The following is a 12644-nucleotide window of genomic DNA, read 5'->3' as shown; positions in this document are numbered from 1 at the left end:
GCGGGCCTGGTGGTGGTTGCGGTGTAGGCCTCGGCGCCATGGATTCGTTTTTGACTCTGCTGCACTCCTTCTCCTTGAGCTTGTCGGACAGCGAGCTTTCCTCCCTGAAGTTTCTTTGCCGGGAAAAAATTGGGAAAAGGAAGCTTGAGGCTGTCCAAAGTGGCAAGGAGCTCTTCAGCATCCTTCTCGAGCAGCAGCTGATTACAAGCAGCAGGGTATCGTTTCTTGAAGCCTTGCTTCAGAACATTAAAAGAGAAGATTTGGTCTCCCAGCTAAAGCAGTTCGTAGAGGAAGGAGAAGTTCGTGCTCCTGATGATCAACCAGATGCGCATGAAAAACGTAGGTGGATTATTTTTGTAATGTCAACACCCCCCACCCCCCCCAGGCAACCCCAGTAAATCTGTATGCATTCTCTAGCTGCGGGTATGCTGAGAGCAAACAGAGCGCAGCTGCCCTTAGTTGCCCGCTGTAGCTGAGCCCACTGCTAGGGGTGTTTGCACTACTAACTGCTGCATGAGACTATATGTACCCTGGAAACATACCACGAGGGCAGCATATGCTGCAAACAGCTTTCCCAAGTGGAAATGTCTTCCCTTTTTTTATCAAATGGTCACTTGGAAATCTTGCGATGTACTTGGGATTCCGAGTAATAATCAGCAGCTTTTCAGACACGGTATGACCTTCAGTATGTGCAATGCAGTAAAAGTGGTAGCATTTTGCTAAAAAAAAAAGCCCCAAAACAAAAAAACTTAAAAAATTGTCTCATATTTCTTAGTAAATCCATCATTAACTTGATATATTTCTGCTATTTCAGGTCTGCAGAAGGCAGCTATTGAGGTCATATGTGAAAACGTCGGGAGAGACTGGAAAATGCTGATGCGAAAACTTGGCATTTCTGAAGTGAAAATGGACAGAATAGTGACAGCCAATCCATTTAATTTGCAGGAACAGTTGGTTCAGTCGCTTCGAGAATGGCAGAAATGGAAGGGAAGAGATGCAAAGGTGACTGACTTAATAAAAGCTCTTCGGGGCTGTAATATGAATTTGGTGGCAGACATGGTTGAACAGAAGCTCTCGCTACTGAACACTGGAACCGGGTGAAATCAAAATGAAAACACTTCCATGTCTGACAGATGTGAATTAAAAAAGTAAAAGTGCCTTCAATTCTTCTGAACCAAAATCAATACAATTGGTTCTGTTACTTATTCTGCAATTAATTATTCTGCCGTAATAGGTTGATTTGTGGTCAGACAAAGATTAACACAAAACCAAATTCATTTCAGGTAATGCTTTGTAGTTTGATGCTTCCTTTAAGAGATTTTAATTTTTAGAAGGTCTAAACTCCATTTTGTAGAAATTCTCGCACTTTTGTTCTACCACCCACCTGAGAAGACAGTTTGCCTTATTGCAGGTGCTTTTCAGATACATCTCTGAAAATACATCCATGGAACACTTCTGAGGCAACTGTAATTTAAAATTTCACAGGGAGATTAGATTTTTTGTTGCGTGTGTGGCCTAATATAACTGTAGTGTGAAAGGAATAGACCTCTTAACTGTGTACTGGGTTTTCTTTTTCAGTAGCATAAGATATTATCTTCCATAATCTGTCGAATACACTTGCTCTTTGTAGAAGGATACTAAGACAACTGTAACCTCAGGCCCTACGGCTGCAGTGCTAGAGGGCTAATAACTATTGTGGTGGCTTTTTTTTGGCAGAAGATGTGCCTGGGTTGAAAATGAATTAGTTGAAATCAAATGTCTGTATCAAGTGCCTTCATCATCCTGAAGGAAATGTTCTCCTAAAACTATCAAAGAAATTGTGTGTGTCTCACAGATGTTTACAGCAGCCACTTTTTTACTGTCATGAATGTTTTAAGATTCTTTACTAGGAATCCTTTCATAACCTATATCACAGAGTCTGGTCATGTCTGCTGGAAGTTGCAGCTCACTTCATGAGTCAGCTGCGGTTATCTGTGCTCTTGGTAACAAGTGTGTACTGTAACAAAAACCTAGAAAACAAATTGGTTTCTTTTTCGGGGAGGGGTGTGAAAGCCTACTGAGAGCAAATACGCAGTACTGCCTTTCCTCTAGTGATACCCAGTGAAGATCAGCTGTCTTTCACCACAGTTTGTTCTCTTCAAAGGTCACTACAGATCCAATAGCACTTGCAAGCCCTCTGCAATTTTTTAGTTCATTTCTCTTTTACGTTTTTTTAAAGTGTTGTAAGCAACTGGCAGAGGAAAGAGGATTTATGAATGAGACCAGATTCAGTTTTCAGCTTTAACTTGGAACAGACTTCAAAAAATGGCCTTCACACCTAACCTAAGACTGGAAGAATGGCACGAGCTTCAAGACATGCAGGGCTGTAGAGGCCTCTGGGGACTATCCCCTATGTGAGGGGTAAAAGTTCTCTGAAATCATTATTGCGTGATGAGTAGCATTGTTTGTTACTGCAAACATCCTTTAACTACCTGCATAGATACTTGAAGAGGTGAGGCTTCTTTTTTGCTACTGTACCTGTGTGACTTCTAGCTTCTTTCAGGTTCTTTTTACATGGTGCCATTACTGTGAAGGCTGGGTGTCAGCATATAATATACCACTACTCTGCATACATATTGTAACATTGACTATTTTCAAGTTTCTGTTGCAGTTGGTGCCTCTAGTTTACACGACGACACTTGAATACTTGATTGTAGTTAATGGAAACTGCTGTAATGTGAACTTAGCTTTTCATTAAGGTTTTTTCTTAAATGATTCTCACAAGTATTTTTCTGATTGTAGCGTATTAAGTATCAGTGAGTGTATACAAGCAAAGGAGCAATGGGTAATACAGAAGTTCCCACTTGTCTGCCTTTTGGGCAGGTACAGGTCTCTAAGTATCTGCTCCAATACCTGTCAGTATTGATTGTCAATTCCAGACTCCCAGTAGGCGATACAGCGCTGCACTTCAGCAAAATGACTAGCGCAAAAGGGTTTTGGTTCATAGATATGGTCTTCATGCTACAGTATTAAAGAAAACGATTGCTTCAGACTTTTCTCCTTCATGCATCTAAGCAATCTTTGTGAGCAGAGTGAGTAGAAGTGAAGTTAGCAAGATGAGTTATGTTTGTGGTGAAACAGTTCCAAGTTCAATCTGTCCAATAACATGGTTTTTGTATCCACTTGTAGTAAGTCTTCAGGTTCATGGAAGAACATTTATCTGGCACATGAAAAGTATACTGCCTGCTGCATATAACCAGGATATTTTAAGAATCAGTAGGAATAACTTGTTAGTTGTAGCCAAGCGCTCATTAGCTACAAGAAATATTCTGCCTTGGAAGATAAAAACCTCTTGTTTCTTTAGGGATCTGTACATAGTGGATGTCTTACTGTGTATGAAAGCAGTGACCTAGACTGCATCAATCTGTGCAGTACCTCAGGGCCAATTGAAAACTTTTTATTAGCGATTAAAAAGTTGATTATGTGAGAACAAAATCAAATGGAACAAAGGGAACAAAAACTTTTTAGTGGGAGGAGGGCTAAGGGAAAAGGGTGCAATTTGTAAGGAAATGTGTTGTGATCCAGTTAGCAGTCTTTTATTTTCAAATTAAGTATTTTGCTCTCAAATATACGTATTTTTATAACTTGAATTAAAGTTTTATATAGTACAGTTTTGTGCACATTTCATTAAAAAATACTTCCTTAAAACCAAAAGAGATTGAACTGGTTTTTTTTATATTATGGGATTGCTGTCTATGGTGAGATCTCTGATTGGGAGAAGATAAATGTTAAGGACACTTTTAAAGCAAGGAGTGGTATTAAACAGGTGTTACATTACCAGCGTCCTTCTTGGAACATTAAAAAAAAAAAAAGCGGTTTTGTCACTGAATTTCTCAGAAGTGCTAGAAAGGCTATAGCTTTCCTAGCAGGATTAGCATTTGAATGCTCTCGCTCAGGGAAGTGTAAGAAAAAAAATTCTCTGCCAGCCCTCAGGAGCCTGCAATTGAGTCGCAGTGCAGCGTATGCATGGGAGACAGGCCTTCTGTGAGTAAGTCCCTTACAGATGTTTTCTTATTTTTCCTCTGCTAGTCATGCTGTGGTAAGGATGTTGTATTAGTTTTATAATTAAATAAAAACATAGCTTATTCTAAACCAGTTAGGGCTTTTAGAGGATGTGTTCAGAAGTTAAATTGACAGAGGCTTAGGTGTTCTGTGAAGTATATACTGGCACTGAAGTGTTGGCGTGCACTTAAAGCTTTGAATGTGTAAGACAAGTAACTTCACCACCCATTTTATCAAATTCTCTATGATACTCTGCAAGGCTATCTGCCTGTGAGGAATTACTAAAACCTTTTCCTTTTGGTCTCTTGAGAGTCTTGTTTCCTTACAGCCTTGAGAAAAAAAAAAACACATCAAAACATGTTGAGAGTAAAAGTGTCATCTCGGGAGAATTCTCATGTTGGAGGATTGTTTTCCCATGTCATTTCACAGTGCCTTTCAGTACTTGCTTGCCATTTCCTATGCTTTTTTGAAGATGTCAATTATATATCGCATATTTGTTGGGTTTTTTTTTTAAATCGCATTATTTTCATTACTGAGTTAAAAGAAGTTTTCTACGCTATTAACTCACTTGCAATTAAAAATGTTCACAATTTTTATAATGTTGTTTTCTTCTCCACTTCTTAATTCCATTATTCCTATTGATCCCAGCAGGACTATTAACTTGGGAAAATAATTTGCAGAATTTAGTAAGTGAGCATTTCTAATTGTGGTCTAACTAAAGGGTTTTAACAGCTATTCTGCAAGAGTACACACTACCTGTGGCAAAGATTTGTCTAAAGGGATGTATGAGACTGCGTTTCCGTACACAAGTTTTGAGTGATTTTTGTATGCAAACCTGGTACCAGATTTTATGTACGGTGAGCATAGAAACCATGAGAAAGGTTTGGTATAAAAAATTAAGCTACAAAACTTTTCTTGTCATTAATGTCTTGAGGTTTTGAGTGTTTACAGGCTTTTCACTTTAGAGTTCTTCTCAAAATTAGCTCATCATTTTCCCATTCTTTTTCAGAATTTGTAATACTTGGGTTTTTTTAAAAAAACATTATTTTAAGCAATAGGTTCCCACATCTGTTAAATAAAAAAGAACTAAATATGTGAACAATTGAGCTAAATGCTTATCTTTTTTCCCTACCAGCGGTCTCCCTGAGAGGTGCTTCCTGTCGCTTCTAGGCATATTGCCAAATTTTGAAAAAAAAAAAATTGCGGAGAAAATGGGAATTAAAAGGGTGCAGCACCTGGCAGGTCTGGGCCCATGGTTTCTGGGATCCATATTCTATTATTTTTTTTTCTTCATGTTATGCGCAGTGTGAGCAGAATTTAGTCACAGCTTCCTGGCTGTAAAGTTCCTAACATGGGAAACCCTGGATAGCCTGAATTGCTCCCAAAGCCATTATTCCCATGGCAACCGCCGTGCGCGGCAGTCCACGGGGCATGGGCTGCAGCACGCTACCTCCTGGCTATCCCAGCCAGCTGCAAAATGCTTGGAAGCTGTTCCTAATTGTGAGATTTGCTGCAGTCTCCGGTCAGTGACCATGTCAAAAATCCAAGCTCCGAGTACAGGAATGTAAAATGAAATTTCCTGACTGAATTCTCTCCCTTCGGTTCCACTGCCCCACTGGGACAGGGCGCGCAAGAGAGCTCAGGGCTAGAAATTAAGGCATTTACTTTCAACGTTTTTCTAACCACCAGTTTAGCACATGGCGCTTCCATTTCTGTATCCAGCTTGAATGGTAAAATTCAAACTTGTGTGTCTAACTGCATGTTTGTGCATGAAGTAGCTAATATATATGCAGATGAATTAAACCTAATTAGAGGTAAAAACAACAAAGTGTACCTTTCTAGCTAACGGCTACTTGCAGCTCTGTTACATACCACCTAAATAAGTTATTCACTGTGGACCTGCTCGCATAATTTTCTGTAAAACATATTCTACTTTCTACAAAAAAATAGCACTTTGATGCTGAAGAACTTCGTATCTCTGTACAATGTGTGATTCTTTAATGTCAAATTCCACATCTGGTCTGTGAATTTTAAGGGATATTAAATGTTATGGAATATGTTAGATGACTGTATTTATAAGGCCCTTCAATCCATGCAGTATTTTTCCTTTCATTTCCTGGAACTTCATAGTTACCAGCACTCCAGCCCTGACTCACTTTGAACCTTTATTTGCAAGACTGAGACCAAACGAGTGAATAAGAATTTAATCCCTTAGTTTCATGTTATACTAACAGAACAGACCAGTAACGTGAGCAAGTACAAGCACAAACCATGGACATTGATTGCAAGAGTAACTCTGTGGATGGGACCCTCACTTTCCATCCTGCATTCAGTACAGGAATAAAGTGCTGGGGAAGGAAGGTGTCCAAGCCAAGATCCCAAACAGTCCTTGAGCTCCTCGGCAAACATAACTGATGCTTGTGCTCCCTGCAGCCTCTGTGGGTAACTAAAAGAAGCTGGAGCATGGCATAGGATACTCTCATCATGATTTGCTCCCTAGGAATACCTCCTCCTGTCTGCTCATGTTGCTTAAAGTGGGAATGAACCTGGGAATCCTTGTCAGAGTGAGAAATCCTCAGCCCTAGAAATTGCTGATTCTCCAGTAATCACTTCTACTGGATAAGCTACTGGGTTGCGTGCAAGGACCAGATCATTTTGCAGCCTGGAAGCCAAAGACAGATTTTACCTGTCTTTACTTCTGTGAATTAAGCTTTGCAGAAGTGTCTAGATCAATAGCCTCGAAGTAGATACCATCACAAAAACAGCTGAAGTACTTAATTTCAGTATCAGTCAACACCTTTGAAAATCCTGAGTTTGCTTTCGCACATAATGCAATGCCATTGTTTGTGCATTTCCTAGGTTAGTATTCTTACTGTTTTGTAGTGTCGTTATTAGGGATACTTGCGTTAGGCTGGACTGAATTTTTTAATGGTGACTGATTTAATAATCAGTAACTGAAATAGGGTTGTGCCATGTCTCCTGCCAGAAGAAGCCTCACTAGCAAAGTCTGATGTCTGTTGCTCAAGTCTGAGTTGTGGAGAGCTCAATTTGTTCTGCGAGGTCGGAGAAGTTCCCACAGGCTAATTCAGAGGAATAAGAGAAAGAATTATGGAGAAATTAGATCACAATTTCTTTTATTTAAACAGTACCTGAAGTGCCCCATAGGCTTGTCCCATTTTCTCCTTTAAAAGGTTACTTTCATCCCTTATCTCCCTCCTGCAAACTCACCCCCCCACGCACATCATTAAATGTTGAATAATTATAACACACAAGCCTGAGGGAGGACAAACACTGGTTTTCTTGGTGGTTTGAAGAGGACTTTGACATTTCTGGAATCATCCCTAGTTGTTCAGACAGCCTGTTCCAGTGGTTTTTAATGTATTCAAATAGGATATGACAAGCTCAGCTAGGGAAAAATGGACATTGATGGAATCGTCACAGTGCCTGCAAGCAGGTCAGGGAATATCCTGTTTTTGAAACGTTATCATGTCAAATGTTATAGCAGTAGTGGCGGCTTCCTCTTTTTCCATGCAAAGAGGAGTAATGGGGAGCTGCTGGCTGAAGAGCGCTGCCAGCTTCTTTCGGTCCCGTATTTTGGTACTACAAAGGTGGCATTATTAAAGGCAGACAAAAAAACCTCTAGTCATGCAACCAAACTGAGCGCTAGGAGCTGAAAAACCCTTCTTTTGTACACTCATAAACCTTGCTAAGAACTAACTGGTGTCCGTATACGCAGGCTTTTCTGCAGCATTTTGGCTGCAAACTGAGACAGATAAGAGATGCTATCTCTATGAGCACTTAAAATTGGGAGTCAAGAACCTTCCCCATTGCAGCTACTGGACCTCCTGACTTTTCTGCAGAATGTATGATAAAACAACCCAATCCAGCAAAACATCACTGGGGGAGGTTTAGATTGGATATTAGGAAAAATTTCTTCACGGAAAGGGTGGTCAAGCATTGGAACAGGCTGCCCAGAGAGGTGGTGGAGTCCCCATCCCTGGAAGTGTCCAAAAAATGGGCAAATGTGGCACTTTGGGACATGGTTTAGTGGGCATAGTGGTGCTGGGTTGATGGTTGGACTGATGATCTTAGAGGTCCTTTCCAACCTTAATGATTCCTAGTTTTTACTTTCATTAAAAAATAATCCAGCCAACAAGCCAGGAAACACGAAATTACTACTCTCCCTTAACTGGTTTAGTGGTGGACTTGGTAGTGTCAGGTTAATGGTTGGACTGCATGATCTTAAAGGTCTTTTCCAACCTAAACGATTCTATGATTCTATGGTTTGGTACCTAAAACTTTAAATTGTCACTGCAGATTTTGGCTGGCATAAAATTTGATGGTTCTGTTTACAGCAAAAATCTGGTACGTCAGAACTTATTTTTGTTGTATCACTTACACTGAATATTCCCCTTATTAGATGAATATCCATGGACATGTAGCGGGTAGATGCTAAATACTTACGCAAGGAACATTATTGTTTGTACACCGCTTAAAGATATATTGGAATCAAACTTTTGCCATGTTATTTTGGCATGTATCTAGTGTGTGTATACATATGCATACATACACACACCCTTGAGTAAGGTTATTTGATATAATCTGAAAAACAAGACTTTCCTGACAGGGCTATTTCTCAATACTGCTTCTCTATCACTTATAAGTGTATACTATCTTTGTAAAGAAATACATCCCTATGACAATCTCCAGGAGCAGCCCTAGTTTTGCTAGAAAAAATTGTGGTTTATTTCTGGGCCAACACTAAATATTAAGTACAAATTCAGGGCCAGCTGCCGCACCTTCAAGATCGCGCAGAGCAAAAGTGATTTTAAGCCATCGTTTTAATCTCGCAGATTTAAATGCAAGGGTTGGCTTAATGCCTAGTATACGTTAGAGCATTCATTGGTTACTATAATTTTCAGCATTTTTGTTCAATCTAGTATTTTGGGTCAATACAAAATCTGTGATGCAGACATTAACTCTCTGTTCTCTTCCCTGTCACTTCTGCTCTTGCAGGCAGCAGCTGTAGACACCAAAGAAATGCTTTAACAGGCACAGTGCAGTTTAGAAATGATATACCTCACCAAAGTGAATGGAAGAACCCTTCCTTCTCATTCTGCATACACTTTCATGGTGCCCCTAAATGATGACGGCAGAAAATAGGTGAGTCCCTGCCATATCAGTCTTTGGCTTCACAGGTCAAAACTACAAAGAACGAGTTGGCGCCAAGTTCCTCAATGGCTTTTGTGGCAAGGGCAACACTTCACTAGACTGAAGCTGGCAAATTAATCTCACCTTGGCTAGACTTAATATTTCACATTTGTATATGAAGAAACGTTAATGTTTCCTGGAAGATTTAGGCATCGGCATTTAAAATTGTTTAAGGGACAAAGGGAAGTTAGACGTTTATTTGGATTTGTGAGAGGATCTGACCCGTGTTTGGAGTACTGATTGATTGATTGTATGTAGCACGAAAGGAAAAAGCGACCAGTATTCCTCTAGCTCTTCGCACAAAAGCTTAAGTGTATTGTGGCAGCTTAAGTTACAGGCCTAAGCTAGAACCTGTTCATGAGTCAATATTTATGTTGACTCTTTTAAATGTGAATTACAATGCAAACAGATGGTATGGTTAAAGGGTCTTTAATATGAACTGTGTTCAGGAGAACAAGGAATCTAGCTTTGAAATGAATCATTTGCCCTGCTTGTTATGGCACAGATGAACAATGTCAGGTCTGCTCTTTTTTCTATTATGAGTTATTCCCCTTTGTATCTTACCTATGGCTTTCAGCCATTTCCTAATTTTTTTTTTTTTTTTTTTTTTTTGTTAAAAACTTCATTTAAGGATTAACTAATTGATGTGGCTTAGGGACAAGACAGCGACAAGGCTTTTTCAGCTTTTGTCCACCTTCCTAGAAATAACGATTTCTTATCCAAGAGCAGGGAGAGAACTACCTTTCATACCTTTTTCTCTTGTTTTTTCCTCTTGCAAGCTACATGCCATGTAATCTTACTTTCAGCAGCTAGATTGTAAATGGCTTTTTATTTAATAACTGCCAGCATTAATTAGTGGTAATTTGATAAAAGCTATGTAAATACCTCCATACAAAGGAACAAGGCATTCAGGCAAACAGAAAAAGGCAAAAAGAAAAGTTGAGTGACTAAGAGTATTATGTGGCACAACAGAGGGACAAATCTTTTGTTGGTAGCTGAGTCAAAAGACTACACACGAAGACCTTGATGGCAGCTGAGCACACACTGGATCAAACCTCAGGTGAAGATAAACACACTCCTGTAAGATGCTTGAACTCAGAGGAGTGACCCACGGGGATCGGTCAAGAAGCACAATCTGCTTTGTATAACGTCTGACTCCAGTCAGAGCAGGCAATATGAACTGCGGTGTTCGTGCTCATGAATGTCCGTACGATGGTGTGCGTGGTGAGAGTCCATTTTCACTGTTATCCCTGCTACTGCCGCTGCCGTCTCCGCAGGATCCTGCTCTGCCATGAGTTTCCGTACGCATCACTGTAGTGTGGGTACCGCTGTACACACAAAGCCAAGCCTCATCTGACAGAAAGGCATGTTATGCCAATATCAAACAGGAGGTTAATATAATTAATTATAATTCACTTTCCAATGTATGTACTGCTCAGTAGTAGCCAGCTGAAGCTGCATATGTCTTGCTCTGTTCTTAACAACAGATTTTTTTTTTCTAGGAGGGATGCAGAAATTGGCCACTTCAGTTGAGCTTCAGTTGCATAATTGAGAAATTGCTATTGAAGTCAGGAGAATTAGGTATTCTCTCTGGAAGACATAAGTATTGTACGTGACAATTAATAACGTTGATGGAGGAGATTTTACTAAAGTACACAGCCTTTATAGTTGAGAGGAGAATTACTGGTATTTAGACTCTCTGGCTATGCATACTGATTGCATTGGACCCCCTAAACTTCTAATTCCAAGGGCTGCAGTGATTGCTGCATACAGTTTCATGCAGGCAATGTACGTGTAATGAAAGGTATGTTATCACTTGAAATCTAGTCAGTTAAGGATTAAAAATAGGCTTAAGTGCTATATGAGATCTCTTTATTTTTTAAATGCTTTTATCTACTTCACTACAGTATGAAGGACTAATAATAGAAGATCCTGAGTACATAGAAATCATGGTCCAGTTTGCTTAGTGCCTACTCCAAAGCCTCTTGAAACAGTAGGAGCCTAGCAAAGTGAAAAGAAACTATTTTTTTCCTTCAAACGCTGATTTACAGGAACAGAAGCATTACTTCACATGCAAATCCTTTTTACTCTAGTCAGAGTATTTATAAAGTTTATCACATATATTATTAAAAGAATACAATTTTTTTTTCTCATAACAGGTCCTAAAACATTCTAAAAGCTGAAGCCTCAATTTTGAAATGATCTGCATAGAAACCAACTCCCCTTCTCTCCTGGGGTCTTGCGAAATAAACAGGTGGAAGGCTAAATGTCTTTAGAGCTCACTCTGGGATCAGTGCATGCATATACGAGGTGTTTTGGAATAAAAATAATGTAATTCTTTCCTGGTAATTGATTTTTTATGTATCCTGAGAGATTGCCATGGCTCTGAAGGTCTAGGCTCCAGTCTTGCAAATACGGTAATTTAATTCTGGACCAGTTAAAATGAACAAGACAGACAAACCTTAGGCTGCTAAATCCAAAGCAGTGAAGCTGATAACAGCACTGCTTATTTCTGTGGACATTCACATTTATTTCACTTGCTCTCCTACAAACAAGCTCTGCTGTTTCTCGCACGTATCCAGCATCCCAGCCCAGATTCATCTCACACTGGTTTAGACATCTGACTGCAGCTCCCACGGCAGGAGTCCGGCTGCCCTAGGCTCCCTCTGCAGTCAATGAGAAGAGACAAGCATCTTGAGCGGGTGATTCATGGACCACACCAAAGATCTGAATCACTCCCATGGAGTGGCTCTCTCGCTCCACTGATTACAAAGGCAACTGAGGGTAAATGGGTTCGTGATGTAGGTGGTCAGCCAGGTGGAATGTATCCAAACCTGTTCTAGTTAGTCAGGAGCTGCATTATCACAGCTGGTTCTGAATTCTTGACTCCAGACAGTTTCTTCTTCCAACATTATTCACAACTATGTCACATGAATCTGGCCTTTCCTCAAAGTATTCTTTTTAAAAAAAAAGTGTAGCTAAATAATGCACAACCCTGTTGCCCTGAAACTGTAACTGAATGCACTTTTAGGTAGATATATTTCATTATATTTTGAAAAAAACATTTGAAGATGAAGATGCTGAAATCAGTGCATTCAATTAGTGTAGGCTACGTTGGCATCAGATATTAAGGGTATATTTCACTCCAGATTGAAATAAATGATACTTGGCTTTAGAAATTCTTTCTAGCTCAAGGGGCTTTCTGCCGCTGTTAATCCATACAAAAAAAGACAACAGCTGCAATAATTCTGAACTGCAAATTGCACAACTGAAGTTGAAATGAAGCTGAAACTAAGCTGAAAACCTTTTCAAGTGCAGTGGGTTTGTACTTGAGTGGGCATATGCGGTTTGGTTGCAGGAATAGCAGCTAAATTTGGAAAATATTTACAGTC

At 39.8% G+C, this 12644-nt stretch overlaps 1 protein-coding gene across 1 annotated transcript; it reads left to right on the top strand.

Annotated features, from left to right (window-relative positions):
- Positions 1 to 1831, top strand: FADD (Fas associated via death domain). Its single transcript, XM_009479263.2, has 2 exons — positions 1 to 339; positions 815 to 1831. The coding sequence occupies exons 1-2, from the start codon at positions 39 to 41 to the stop codon at positions 1099 to 1101; spliced, it is 588 nt and encodes a 195-aa protein (XP_009477538.1). The 5' UTR covers positions 1 to 38; the 3' UTR covers positions 1102 to 1831.
- Positions 1832 to 12644: the final 10813 nt, after the last annotated feature.

The sequence above is a fragment of the Pelecanus crispus genome, chromosome 6, assembly GCF_030463565.1.
Source record: "Pelecanus crispus isolate bPelCri1 chromosome 6, bPelCri1.pri, whole genome shotgun sequence".
Classification (NCBI taxonomy): Eukaryota; Metazoa; Chordata; class Aves; order Pelecaniformes; family Pelecanidae; genus Pelecanus; species Pelecanus crispus.
This window is presented reverse-complemented; position numbering and strand designations above follow the sequence as displayed.

Bases quoted from the DNA above. Each gene is read 5' to 3' on its own strand.
- FADD (XM_009479263.2), top strand. From the start codon at position 39: ATGGATTCGTTTTTGACTCTGCTGCACTCCTTCTCCTTGAGCTTGTCG. The intron at 340-814 runs GTAGGTGGATTA...CTGCTATTTCAG, and splicing joins ACCAGATGCGCATGAAAAAC to GTCTGCAGAAGGCAGCTATT.